Source organism: Periplaneta americana, chromosome 14, assembly GCF_040183065.1.
Source record: "Periplaneta americana isolate PAMFEO1 chromosome 14, P.americana_PAMFEO1_priV1, whole genome shotgun sequence".
NCBI classification, from domain to species: Eukaryota; Metazoa; Arthropoda; class Insecta; order Blattodea; family Blattidae; genus Periplaneta; species Periplaneta americana.
The window spans coordinates 139104480-139119928 of record NC_091130.1 but is presented as its reverse complement, the minus strand read 5'-3'; the positions used below and the strand labels follow the sequence as shown (position 1 = coordinate 139119928).

At 35.2% G+C, this 15449-nt stretch overlaps 2 protein-coding genes across 2 annotated transcripts in view; one reads left to right on the top strand and one right to left on the bottom strand.

Moving 5' to 3' along the window:
- Window positions 1-6120, top strand: part of LOC138713025 (uncharacterized) — a 47467-nt gene extending 41347 nt beyond the window's left edge. The window contains exon 17 of the mRNA XM_069844707.1: window positions 5789-6120. Coding sequence (XP_069700808.1) covers window positions 5789-5917 — 129 coding nt within the window. The 3' untranslated portion in view covers window positions 5918-6120. The remainder of the gene's footprint in view (window positions 1-5788) is intronic.
- Window positions 6121-8335: 2215 nt separating this feature from the next.
- Window positions 8336-14198, bottom strand: Sld5 (DNA replication complex GINS protein Sld5). The gene has a single exon (XM_069846147.1). It carries the CDS (start codon window positions 14083-14085, stop codon window positions 13438-13440), a length of 648 nt encoding a protein of 215 aa, XP_069702248.1. The 5' UTR covers window positions 14086-14198; the 3' UTR covers window positions 8336-13437.
- Between the last annotated feature and the right edge of the window lie 1251 nt (window positions 14199-15449).

The following is a 15449-nucleotide window of genomic DNA, read 5'->3' as shown; positions in this document are numbered from 1 at the left end:
TAAACATGGTATAATACGATTTATTGAACAAAAATCATTAGAGAGAAAATCCTAAGATAGCTGTCATTTTTTAAGACATTCACACAGTCTAATTGATCAATTCAATGAACAATTGTATGAAGTAAATACGTTATATTTTATATTACTATCGGTATTATTTATTTAATACATAGCGACTAAAATATAATGTTAAGTAGTTACAATTATATATTATACAGAAGAAAATATATTTTTTTCTTAGCATGGCTCAGTAACTTATGGAATGAAAGGGATTAAACATTTTTTAATACCAGTAACGATTTTTAACCAACTTCCTTTAGAATAAAGAGTTTTACCAAATTCCCGCTGTTTTAAGAATTGTTTAAAAAGACGTTTGAAGGAAGATTATTTAAATAATTGATTAAATGGCGATCTTACTCGTGTTAATTATGTAAGCATGTGTGCCTGACAGATGTTTCGGTGCTACTTCAGAGCATACTAGATTTTGGCGCTATCTCAACTTTGCTGCCTGTTGTGTGGGTGCGTTTGTATGATGAAGAGTTGTGTCAAATAGTGTGTGTGTTCTGAAATTGATCTGTGTGTTGAGAATTTGATTAGGGTGTGTTTTAATGTGTTTGTATATTTCATATTGTTCTAGTGTGTTGAGTTTTTGGTTTTTGGGTTGTATGTGTAGGATTTCTATGTCTGTATTTATGTTATTGTATATGTGGTTGGCATTAGTTATGTGTTCAGCATATGTATTCAGAACTTCCTAATCAAATTCTCAACACATAGATCAATTTCAGAACACACAATGGAAATCCTACACATACAACCCGAAAACCAAAAACTCAACACACTAGAACAATATGAAATATACAGACACACTAAAACACACCTCAATCAAATTCTCAACAAACAGATCAATTTCAGAACACACACACTATTTGACACAACTCTTCATCACACAAACGCACTCACACAACAGGCAGCGAAGTTGAGATAGTGCTGAGATCTAGTAGGCTCTGAGGATGGTGTTAAGTAGCACCGAAACAGCTGTAAGCCACACATGCTTACATAATTAACACGAGTAAGATCGCCATTTAATCAATTATTTATATTCAAGTGTTAAAAGTAGTGTACGAAAGATTTAACATGGAAGATTATTTATTTTAATTCTCTGATTTATTTATTTCATGGTTTCAAACTTTTTTTTCTTTCCGCCCAAAACTTTGTTACCGGTAGTTTACTGTTTGTTCTTATTTGCTTTTTTCTTTAATTCTTGAGTTATTGTATGTTTTCCACAGACTGTAGTTTCATGACTTTTTAAATTATATTGTATAACATATATATATATATATATATATATATATATATATACAGTAGCGTGCAAATTAATCCGAAACTTATGCAAAAACACTCAAACGGGATAAAAAAGCATGCCTCAATAATCTTTGTGGCCTCACTTGTTCTTAATAACAGCTCTAAGACGATTTGGCATGGATTCCACTAATTTCCCACAAATATTCTTCATTTCTTCATCGCGAAACCATACACCAATGAGGGCAGAAATCATCTTCTCCTTTGTAGAACAATCCATTTTTTGCATTCTTCTTTTGCAAATTGACCACAAGTTCTCAATGGGGTTGATGTCGGGTGAGTTGCCTGGCCAAGGGAGTACCTGAATATTCTTCTTGTTGAAGAATTCTGTAGTTTTTCGAGACGTATGGCATGGTGCCAGATCTTGTTGGAACACACCTCTGCCATCTGGAAATGATGGTTCTGGTTTTCAATAAGTGAATATATTTGTCAGAATTCATCATTCTCTTGATAGGTATTAAAGCTCCAGGCCCTCCATGTGTAAAACAACCCCAAAACATTACTTTAGTGGGGTATTTGGGTGCTTGTTGGAGATGAGCTGCTGTTACTTTTTCGAATCCTTTCCGTACGTGAGAAACATGGTGGCCGTGGACCTCGAAATGAGACTCATCGGAAAAAAGTACATTCTTCCAGTCACTCACTGTCCAGTGTTGATGTAATTTTGTCCACATTAAGCGTTTTTTGCACATAACAGGGGTTAGCAGTTGCTTCTTAATATTCTTACAAGCCCTTCGTCCAGCTTCCAAAAGCCTACGCCGCACTGTTGTGACGTGAATATTTGCCCCAGTGGTAGCCATTAACTCGCGGGTTAAGTCGACAGTAGTTAGTCTAGGATTTAATTTACTTTTCCTGACAATTAAACGATCATCTGCAGGTGAAGTCTTCCTTTTCCGGCCACAGTTTCCTTTTTTCTGGTGTGTGATGGATCCAGTCTCCCTGTATCGTTTTATGATCGAATTAACAGTAGCCAAACCAATGTGACATTCTGCAGCAATTTGCCTCTGTGTCATAGAAGAATGCTCTGCTAATGTTATAATTTTAGACCGTTTTCATGGAGTTGTATCCATTTGTGAAGACGACAGAATGTACACAGGATTGCAGTATTAAGTCTTCAACACAACTGAAATGCTTATAAGTACAAAACGACAGGCAAAATGTCACAAATTATTAAAAAAAAATAATGACAGACCTTCAACAATGGAATTACACGTACTACAGATGTCAATTAAAGCGGTATGAGCAGCTGTGAGACAAACAATGACAGAAAATGTAAATCAATCTTTCAGGGATAACTCCCTGTAAAGTTGATTGAATAATTTCGAGGAAAAAATTGTTCCGAGGCCGGGTATCGAACCCGGGACCTTTGGTTTAACTTTGGTACGTTAAACCAAAGGTCCCGGGTTCGATACCCGGCCTCGGAACAATTTTTCCCTCGAAATTATTCAATGACAGAAAATGTAAAAATATGTCATGTTCAGATTAATTTGCACGCTACTGCATGTATATATATCTGTGTGTGTGTGTGTGTGTGCGTGTGTGTTTTTTTTTTTTTTTTTTTATAGCCCCTACATGTGAGTTATACTCGTTGGGGCATATTCAACAGTTAACTTTTTAGATAACAGTACAGTATTGATATATTAATGCTTTGATGTTTTCCCTATCATATAGTGAACCATCTATGCAAATATGTAGGCAGTCAATCTCTGAATATACAGTGTGAATAGTTTCAAGGTTTTCAGTTCATCTGGTGTGGCATCATTTTTCTTAACAGGACCTCTTTGAAGTCCATAGGTACATGTATATTCAAGTAGTAATATTAACTGTAAATTATTTGGATAAAGCCTTCCCAAGTCTTGATGTTGCTTTGTGATATTTGTTACCTTGATCATCTTCATGAGACACTATTACCAATTTTTCATACTGCAACAAGACCAATTTTTAATATCACTCTATGGGCCTATTTTTAGTACATAGGTTGGATAAAAAGTTATGGCAACACTGCTGTCACATGACGATGGTGCATTCGAGAGCTACCAGCTGTGTGGACATGAACAAGGACTGTTAGATGAGTTAGTGCAGCCAGCGGCGACAGTACTCTGTCAATCTACTGCAGTGTGTAGAATGTTGACTTTCATAGGGATAGTGCGAGTGCCCTAAGACCACGTTTACAAAACTAGAGCAACGTTCCTGGATCAAAATTGAAGTGACACGAGGTCGTAGTGCACAAGAATGTTTTCAGGGACTGTGTGAGGCATGTGCCAATGCAGCGTTGCCATATCGCACAGTGGCACAATGGGTTAAAGTATTCCGGGAAGGCAGGGATGCTGTTCAGGACAACCTCCATACAGGACGACCCTGCGTGGAGAACAACACAGTTCAATTCCTTGCTTCCCTGTTGGATGCTGATAGGAATGGGAGATTCTGGAACATCTACCGTACTCACCCGATATGCGATTACGATCTTTTCACCAAAGAACCACTGCAAGGGACCCGGTACAGACCAGATATGAACTTATCTGTGCTATAGGGCGGTCAATATGGAACATCAACAAAGATGGACGTGCTGATGGTGTATGACACCTTCCAAACATTTGGCAAAAGGTAATAAATAAGGGGGGACGACTATATAGAAGGTACGTAAATGTTGTAACCCTGTGAATAAAATTCATGTCAGAAATATCGAACTGTTGCCATTACTTTTTATCCAGCCCTAGTATCTGCATTGCTGTTACGGGTGTGATTTTCATTGCATTGTTTATGAATCCAGTTGCTCGGTTCTGTACTAATTCTAACTTTAGTATTCTTCTTGAATTTAGTAAATTAAGTTTTCACTTCCACTACAAAACAGAATTTTTAATTAATCTTTATTTAATAACTCAGACTAAAAAGCTACCTCACAATGTTGACATAATGATATCCAAATTTTTCATTACAATTTTATAGACTTTTTTAAGAATGGAACCTGTTCTCTTGGTTAATATTAATGTTAAGACTTGTTAACCTCCTCAGTCCTGAGATTATAGTATACTATACTATACTTCATACATGATTATAAGATATATGTGCAGAGAACCAAAATATATAGTCGCGACACTGTTATTCCCGGCGTGACTCCTCCTCTTTGCTTACGTCTTAGGAAGTGAAGGCTCTATAAAGTCTAGGTAGGTAGTATCATTCACCATTTTTGTTCTTTCGTTGCCGAGCTACCATACGAGGAATCTATTTGCCACACTGTTAAACATTATCACTTCGTAGCTCCTATGATAATAAATCAAACGCACTGTAATTCAGCAAATAATTGAGCGGCAAATAACGTCTTCATGTGGTTTCTGCAAACGCCAACGAAAGAGCCAAAATGACAGGCGATTATATTAAGTATTTATCGACCTTAAGAAATGAATAACGTCTTCCTCAGCGAATCACAAGACGCACACGTTTAAATGTAGCCGACCTGCATCACGATTGGCTGCCGGAAATTGGAGCGACGGGACTATAGTATAATATACCTGCATTTGTGCTCTAACTGTAACCTGCAGAATTTTTAAAAATAAAAGAAAAAAATGTCTCAGGAGTCAGGAGGATAAATTAACAACTTTTGTTAACTAATAGAAACTTAATACTTTACCTTTGTGATCAGTTTCGGCTTGGTTTTCCGGTATTATCAAACATTCCAGTGAAGTTTTGCATGTTCTTTTCTTCTTGCTGGGTGTCAATGTGTGGGAAGAAAGGAAAGATGTATAGGTAGTGGTGGGGGTGTGTTGGCTATTGGTATATTGAGTCGAAAAGTATGTGCATTTTCAAATTGAGTTGAGTGTTAAAGTTGTGTTGTGTTTGTTTTTTTGTGCGTTTATATATTTCATATTGTTCTAGTACCGGTATGCTTAATGTTTGGCTTTTTTGTTCAATATGTACAATTTATACTTCTGTATTGTTGTAGTTGGTGATTTATTCTACGTAGATGGATGTTTCATATGTTTTGATTAAAGCTGTAATGTGTTTGTTGCATCGCATTTGAAAAGATCTCTCAGTTTGTCTAATGTAGAAATTGTTACAACTGTTACATGTTAATTTGTGAACATCTGTCAGGTTGTATTTGTTTATGTTCAGATGTTTTTGTAGGTGTTCTGTGCCCTACATGCAATGCTTTATGTTAATTTCCTGAAAGAAGATGAAATCTTATGTATGTTTTTATCTTTGTGTTAGTGTGATGTACCAGTATTTGTTATCTAGTGATTATTTCACCTTTTTCTTTTATGATGTCTATCAAGTTCGGGCTACATCCTTTTTCTTGTGCTATGCATTTGATTGTACTACTCCATTATAGTCTTTTTGATTCATTGGTATCTTGATAACTTACAATTTCAATGTTATGATTGTGGTCTAGTATTGTATATGATTCACTGTACTTTTCAATGTATTTTATTTTCAGTTGGTTGGTACTATTGTGACATATGAAATTGTACTAATACAATTTAATAACCTCAGCAACAGTAGTACAACAGACAATTCAACAAATTCTAACATAGAAACAAATATGACTGATCCATGTCAAGAATGAAGATTCTCAAGGCAATATCAGTAAGTCCGATACAATAAATTTGATCCGAACAAATGAAACTTTCCTTTCTGCAAAGGAATTTTTAAAATGTTAAATTTGTTCAGATCAAATTTCTGCATATTTAAATGACAAAACTAAGATTCTTTCAATAATTTATTATCATAATACACTACTCTCTTAAATTGTCTGAGCATATTGGAAATTAAATCAATGGCATTCCCAAAACACATTATGAAATGTTTGATATAAAACAATTTTTATCTCAAAAAGGAGCAAAATTGCATTAAACTTTTTTTGTTTGAAATATCTCAAAGGAAAAGGTGCTAATATCCTGCATGCATTTAAGTATGTCAAATAACTAATATATGTAATTGAAGGGTTAAAAAAAAAAAAAAAAAACCCATAGTGCAAAAAATGCAAATTTGAGATAGGCCTACTAAGCATGTGGTGAATTAGTTGATAGTGAAAAAACACCATAGTCCTGTATTACAGGAGCGAAAATTTTCAGTGGTTTTCATAAAACAACCATAGTCCAAAGACTTTTTTTTTTGTGAAGTCATTGTCCAGGACGATGGTAGTATTTAAAAATATCCCATTCATATCATATTGAAACATTTATCCATACAATGCACGCATTGTATTCTTCACCTGACATAATTAGGAACATTAAATCCAGATGTTTGAGATGGGCAGGGCATGTAGCACATATGGACGAATCCAGAAATGCATATAGAGTGTTAGTTGGGAGGCCGGCGGGAAAAAGATCTTTGGGGAGGCCGAGACATAGATCGGAAGATAATATTAAAATGGATTTGAGGGAGGTGGGATATGATGGTAGAGACTGGATTAATCTTGCTCAGGATAGGGATCAATGGCGGGCTTATGTGAGGGCGCAATGAACCTCCGGATTCCTTAAATGCCAATAAGTAAGTAAGTAAGTATCCATACAATTTTAACTGTATTAGATTGGCAGTACTGCTTCTTATGTATGCAGCAAAAGCCACCTTAGAGAAAAATACATTAGCATGTGAATTGTATTAGTTATGGAGTCATCTTTAGGTGCAGAAGTAACCCCATGGAAGAAACATACACAACGAAAGGAGAAGAAACAGTATATAATAAAGAAAAGGGATATTAAAGGAGAAGCACACTTCAGCCACAACAGAGTATTTTTTCTTAAAACAACCATTGTCCACGGTTACCTGCATTTACACATGTATTTCTATAAGACAATTTAAGTTATAAATGTTGTTGTTTTCTAATGCCAGGCGTTTGACAATAAAGTCATTTGACCTCTTGCACTCCAATATTTTTCAAAGATATTCTCATGACTAGCCACTGAAGCACAGATTTTGAGGTGTTCCGAATCCATTTCTTGGTTTGAGTTGCACAATGGACAGTTAAGGGACTGATATATTCCAATTCTATGCAGGTGTTTGGCCAAACAATCATGGCCTGTTGCCAATCTAAATGCAGCTACAGACGATTTTCGTGGTAAATCGGGAATTAACTGTGGATTTTGATGCAGAGAGTTCCATTTTTTTCCTTGGGATTGAGTTGTCAAATTTTGTTTGTTGAAGTCTAAGTATGTAGATTTAATAAATCTCTTCACAGAGTAATACGTAGATTTAGTAACAGGTCTGTAAGTAGCAGTGCTGCCCTTCTTTGCTAACGCATCCACATTCTCGTTTCCCAGGATTCCACAATGGGATGGTATCCATTGGAATACAATTCTTTTATTGAGTGATATTAATTGAGAGAGCATTTTAGTTATTTCTGCTGTTTGAGATGAAGGTGTGTGTTTAGAGACGATTGATAGAATAGCTGCTTTGGAGTCTGATAATATAACTGCATTCCTAAATTTACTGATGTGGCATAGAAGATTCCTGAGACATTCATTTATTGCAATGATTTCACCATCAAAACTTGTTGTTCCATATCCAAGAGATCTATAAAGTGAGAAGAGACAGCACGTAACACCTGCACCGGCACCTTGTTCTCTGGAGATCAAGGATCCGTCGGTGTATAAATGAAGCCAGTTTTGTGGAGGGTACCTAATATTAATTGTCTCTAAAGACAATTGTTTCAGCATTTCAGTGTTTACTTCTGATTTCAGTATTTCTTCTGTTAAATTTAGATTATATTCTATATTTAAATGTACTTCAGTTTATCCAAGTTTGTACAATACCTTAAGATATGACATGATGAATTTGATACTTGAAGTGTCAACAACACCCATGCAAGATAGGTTTTTGTTTCTCCTGAAAATTTATGTTTTTTGTTCTTCCAAAAACCCTTCAATCGTATTAAATTCTGCAGTCTAGTGATTAACAGAAGTTTTTGTGGTATTTGTAAGCCTTGGTTATAGGTAAGACAGTAAACACATCTTGACATTAGAGAATTAGGACATACTATGAATTGATTCAATTTATAACAAAGTTTATTGTAAAAATATATACATTGTATAAAATACATACATTCTTGTACAGTTTATTAATGCCAGTTTGTATCCTCTATTAAGTTGTAACCATGGTCCCTTAAAATTATCATATTAGGTAGTATTTACCTTTATTTACATAGCAACATTGTGCAGCAAGCCATTTCATTTAGTTGAAGAGGATATTTACAGTAATTATTTACAATATTAAACACGTTCAAAAACTGACTGGTACAATATAAGAGGATTCTGCCATTCAACATATGCAAATTTTTAAACACTACGTAAGTAAAATGCTTTGTGGTTAATATTTATTCACACATTATTTTCCATTGCTGAATATAATCCTGTGGACCCAGATTCGATCCCAGGTATACCACCCCTTTATAACTTCTGTTGGGCAAGCCATGGTCTAGGTAACACGGGAGCTCCTGTTCCTCTCTGACATTCCAACAAATCATCTCATCTTATTGCAGGTGTAGCATAGACCAACCTTCAATGACGCACCCTGGGCAATGACACTGTCGGTAAATTGGTCTACATAACTGGCTTCATATGGGTGACTGATGAACAGTCAAGTACCCGCCATTGTTAAAAAAAAAAAAATCCTATGAAAGCACATCTTACTGATTAGGATCCAGATCTGCAGTGGAGCTAGGACCAATGTGACACACAAAGTAACAATTTTCTTACATCAATGACAAATTTTCAGCCCATTGAGATTTGGAGACTAACTAACAAGGAACAGTATCCAACCTTGCGAAATTTTGCTCTGAAAATAATTACAATCTTTGTTTGGTACCACATACGTATGTGAATTGCATTTTCTATCATTAAATTGTTTAATTCTAAGTCTTTAAATGTACTACCCAATGAGACATAGAATTTATTCTTTTTAGCCTCATTTTTTATATTACAGAGAACGAATTTTGCTTCTGCATTGGACTGACACCATACTTCAATCCTTTTGGTATTATATTTGCCTCTTTGTCTCATTATATGGTTCTAACTTGCCCAGACATGTTCAAACATTTTTAACAAGAGCCAGAACAGGTCACATTGTCACTCAATTGTACCTACACCGATTTCACATTTCTGATAATCCTACTTGTTTGTGGTGTAATAATCATGATGAAGATCTGGAACACATTATTCTATACTGTCCATCCATAAACCACAAAAGAAGTAGCCTAAATTAAAATCATCAGTACCAGTTGCAGAAGACACAGCCCTGCAGTATATATTGACTACACTCCAACTCTGGCTACTAGCAACAGGCATCTATAATGAACACCGATCAAAATACCCCTCATTTCTCGTGAAAAACAACAACTGAATAGACTACAGTGGACTTTATATTGTCAGCAAACAGCTGGATACATTAAGAAGATTGATTGATCATTAAATTGTTAAAAATTAAGCACAGAAACAAATTATCACAAAATATACTGAAATTATTGTCACTACAGCCTACTATTACACAAATCAAAATGGGTATTGAATCTATAGCAAAGCAACACACAACTCATTTTTCTCATTAAATGTAGCTAGGGTTGCCAACTGTTTTTGAAAAAAATACGGGAGACTCAGCGATCTGTAATATTTCACATAGAAAACTGACAAATTCAATTCAGTTAGGCTTAAATTACAAGTATTTTGAGATATTTTGCCTCGCATAATAGTTTCAAACAAATTGTAAACATTCTCTGCATGAGTAGTTGATGTCGACTGTGATTTGCAGTTCTGATTTCATTAGATGTTTCATGCTCTTGTTTCGAACATATTTCACTTACTGTTCATAAGAGAAAATCTCTCTGCATGAGCTTTGCTCCCTGTAATGCTTACAACACAACTCATAATTTTTTTTTTTTTTCTGAATTTCTAACTCTAACATTGTTTGATTTTAAACTATTTCTGGCAAGTATTACTTTTTACAGAGATTGCACATTTCAGTGCATCTCTAGAACAACAGAATCCATAATAAATCACCTTCGATCATGAAAAAATTAAATGTTTGAAATTGATTTTTGCATTATGTAAAAATAAGAGAGAAAAATGCCGAAGAGAAGAAAAATACGGGAGTCGGGAGACTGTTAAAAGTTAAGGCTAAATAATGGAGATCCCGGGAAATACGGGAGGGTTGGCAACCCTAATTGTAGCTGATTGTTACTTTTGTATGCTTTGAGTTCATAAAACATAAGTAAAAATAGTTTCATGTATCATATTTCTATTTTGTAATAATTACAGGGCATATCAAAAGTCCGATAACACTTTCAATATTTTATTACACAGAAACTACAAATGATAGCACTTTCAAACACACGTCAGTTTAAAGTCAAACTCTCAAAGTTCTGTTTACACCTTACAGAGATTCAATGTGTGAACCACAAGTGACTCGGCAGATGTCCAAACGATAATCAAACTCTTCCCATACCCTTTTCAACATATCCTCTATGACCGTGGCGGCAGCTTCTCGAATTCTGGTTTTTAGTTCCTCTAAATCACGTGGCAAAGGCGGTACAAGCACACCGTCCTTTAGTTACCCCCATAGAAAAAAGTCACATGCAGTCATATCGGGTGACCTTGGTGGCCATGTCATGACACATCTGTCCCTTACTCCAGCACGTCCTATCCAACGATCAGACATCTCCGTATTCAGGTAAGCACGAACTGCATTGTGGAAATGTGGCGGAGCCCCCATCTTGCTGAAAGATGAAATCGTCATCGAGATCTTGTCTAAGTTGAGGCACCAACCATTGCTCCAACATGTCCAGTCACAGTAGCCTCAATGAAGAAGAAAGGTCCGTACAGTTTTCGTTGTGACAACGTGCAGAAAACATTCACCTCTGGTGAATCACGCTCATGTTCAATGATTCTGTGAGGTTTCTGTGTACCCCAAACACGACAGTTGTGCTTGTTAATTTTCTGAGTCACTCGTGGTTCACACATTGAATCTATGTAAGATGTAAACAGAACTTTGAGAGTTTGACTTTAAAATGACGTGTGTTTGAAAGTGCTATCATTTGTAGTTTTTGTGTAATAAAATATTGAAAGTGTTACCGGACTTTTGATATGCCCTGTATTAGGGGCCTATAACTTAATATTATTATATCATTCCAGCCCACAAAATAATTTTGAAAGTGTCATCTAGCTCTTCAACCAAATATGTTGTACTACACTGACTGACACTGCTTTCATATGTTCTCTTTTAAGAAACTTTCTCGATGACGAGCTACCTGAAAATTGGATAGGACAAGATGCTCCAACTCTTTTTAGGCTGTCATGTTCACCAGACATGAACCTACCGCATCTTCATTACTTCTTTTGAGGATGTGCACACTGCTTTGACTTATAATTTCAGAGGCTGCTGCCAGAATTGATACATCGATGCTACATTGTACATTAGAGGAATTAGGATTTTTACAGAGCATTTATGAGGCAAAACATTTAAGTGATTTCACTCGTGTACAATGTTGCTTGACAACAGCTGTAACTTATATGTATAAATAAATAATATTTATTTTGTAATCGTTCGTTTTGAATTATGTTGTATTTAAAAAAATATTTTTATCACACACTACCTATTTTCATCTGAAGCTATGAATCTTGTTATGTTTCCAGCATGCCACAAAGCAGGTGTAGAATTCATAAAGAACAGATGTTGAAGTCTTAAAGTAAACTCGAGGAACAAATTAATTGGTAAATTCTCCAGAAAAGCTACACCAAAGAAGATACAAGTTTCTTTTGCTTCACTGGCTTCTATGAGATGTAACTGGTTTTAGTTCGCAGCCACTAATACCAAACTTTCAACATAAAAATCGTTTGATACTTACCTTATATTCTAATGCACTATTGTAACCCTCCCTTCCGCCCACTTGTTACAAATATAACACGAGATGTCCAGAACACAATACTGGGGAAACTGACCATTTCTACACTAATTCGTCCTGGATCTTTCGCACGTTATTTTGCTAATTCATAGCAAATGGGGGGTGGGGCGGCTACAATAGTGCATAAGAATACTATAGCTACAGGTAAGTATCAAACGATTTTAATGCCGAAAGTATTTGTGGCAGCAAACTAAACACACGTGTTTATCACTATCCACATCTCACAGACGCCAGTGAAGCAAAAGAAACTTGTCTTATTTGGTGTAGCTTCTCTGGAGAATTACAATGTAATTTATTCATACGATAATAAACATTTCAAATAATAACCTCATTGATATACAATATTTTGATGTCTGGTAAGTTATAATGAGAAAGAAATCGACGAGATGGAGAAGTAGGCCTACAGAACATTTATTCAACTTTTTAATTTTAGGCCTAAATTAATTCTTCTTTGAAAAATTGTTCTGTATATCTATTGAGCTCCATGAAACAATTGCATTTAGACCTAATTTATATGCTACCAATAGAGGAACTATGCTTACATGGCCTAGGCATCCTCCGATATTATTATGTGCAAGCCCTAACAAAGTTGCTGCAAACTCTCGTTAAACAATATGAATTAAACAGCACTGATTAACGAGTCGATCTAAAACTCCAATGTCATTGTACAAGCCCACGATTGTTCTGTAGGCCTATCAATTGCTTGGAATAAATTGCTGCATATGTGACCTACTGTGTAGATTTTTATAGTAGGCCTATTTATATACGACATTCTACGTTCAGCTTCAGTTTTCAAATAAAACTTCACGAAAACACTTAATGACAACTTACGGCATTGTTTTTGTAAATCTTACCGTGTTATTGTATGTCATTATAAGCTATTTCTTTCACGTGACACTTTTATAATGTCCTACGCACCAATTACAGATTCATGTTCATAAACTGGAATATAATCAGACAGCACAATATAGACACACACACACAGGAGGAACGCTGTACATAAAAATAACATACACTAACAACATTGTTAGATTAATTGTACACCACTTGACTTAACATAGGCTATTCCACTATAGGTTTATATTGCATGATTTGCTGTGAATTCACGTCCAAATCGACTTCATTGCTATTTTATAGCGAGAAGCAACGCAACAGGGCCTACATAAAAATTACATACACACATTAAAACACTGTTAGATTAATTGTACTGCACCTGATTTTACATATTCTGCTATAGGTTTATATTGCATGATATGCTGTGAATTTTCGTCCAAATCGACTTCTTCATCCCTGTTTTCACTGTCACCTTCTATTACTACTCCAGTAATATTTCGCTTGGCACGAAGAAAAACATGGCTTGAAATGTTTGGAGCAATGGTTAGTTTGTCCTTGTCAAAATGTTGGAAATTCGATGGCATGTGTCTCAGGGCAACTATCGTGAAATGAGATTCCATGTTCGCCACGAATTCCCTGGCAAATTTAAGTTCCGCCGGCGAGAGAACAGCATCTTCTGGGCTTCTCTTACCTTCTTGTTCTAGAATATGAATTGCATATTGTTCTATTTTATTTATCCGGACCCTTAAGTAATCAGCAATTATGTACCGTATTCGATCCAATTCTTGACGATGAATCACAACACGGAAATCATTTTTCTTTAGCTTACAAAGGTTATCTTCCATCTGATGAATTTGGTCAAGCATACAATCAACCACGTCCGTCTGATGTTGCAGTAATTCAGGACAATTCCTCTCATTTAACCAAATATCTTTCAAAGTTTTAAGAACTTTCTGTGCTGTTACGGTTTCTTCATCACTTGAAATTGCATCGCCAAACTCTTCCATAATTGAAGCACTTATAGAAACAATCCACTTAACAATGACAACTTTGTCTGATTTTAACAGCTAAATTCAATATTGTTTTTGTTTACATTTGAACATTACACACCTCAGGGAGCCCGCCATTTTACAGGTGATGCAAGTTAGCCAACACAAACTTCCCTCATGTGATAATATTGTTTTGAACATTTCCCCATGTAGGGGAAATTTTCTGTTTCCGGCTAATACGAATCTATTATGGACGTAATCGTGTATTAATTTACTATTAAGTGCTCTAGTGAATTAAGTTCGTGGTTGAGATTTGTTGTGGGAATTTGTAATTTTGTGCGTGTTTTAGAGATGATTTTACACGTCGAAATGTCTGTTTACGCCTTTATATTATTATGTACGTAATTATAGGCATATGCAAGAAATCTAAAATGGAAAATTGCTAGAACGTAACTTCATTTCTTTCTGCTTTATGTATTCGGTTCGTCTTGGCCAATCAAACCTGGAATGGAAGGTGTTTCCGTTCATGATCAGATACGTTTATGAAAGAAACAAGGCATTGGGAATTAATTTGGTGTAACATGTCATCTGAAAGCAATAATTTACACGTATTAAACTTTCTTTTAATTTTTCGACTAGCTACTTATGAAGGGTAAGTGGGAAAGTTATAATATAATTTGCATAGGCTTGTATAGTAGATTACTGGTGGAGGGCATGTAAATCATTTATGCGACTGCACATGACATTCATTTAACCTTGCACCATCTTATATGTAACATGATGCATGCACACGGATATTTATATACGTACTATTCAGAATCCGAATTTTAACGTCTTTGTTAAGTCATATGCCAGAAAATCAATATATTTTTTTTACATAATCACAACTTTCACAGTACGGTTAAGGCAATTGCAAATAACTTTGTAACTAGTAAATTACTGTAAAAAACGTACGAGATGAATAATAAGAGGGATGATAAATGAACAAGTCTGCACTTCACTTAGGCCGATGAATTGACGTTATGATTAAGAACTTGATATTAAGCATTTCTACAAATTAAATCATTAGCCTATACCAATATATGAACTTTAAAAATTAGTAGTTTGTCTTTTTTTTTTTAATTTTCCATTTCATTTATTATATTCCATAGATCTTACATTAGCAATGAAGCTTTAAGATGTGGAACAAGTCAACGTTTTATAAGATTACAATTAAAATTTTACAATTTTTTTACAATTGTACAATTTTTTTTTTTTACAATTTTCTACAATTTTTTTGGCGAGATGTAGTGAGACCGAGGATTCGTCGAAAGATTACCTGGCCTTTGCCTTATTGTTGGGGAAAACCTCGGAAAGAACCCAACCAGGTAATCAGACCAAAC

Bases quoted from the DNA above. Each gene is read 5' to 3' on its own strand.
- Sld5 (XM_069846147.1), bottom strand. From the start codon at position 14,085: ATGGAAGAGTTTGGCGATGCAATTTCAAGTGATGAAGAAACCGTAACA.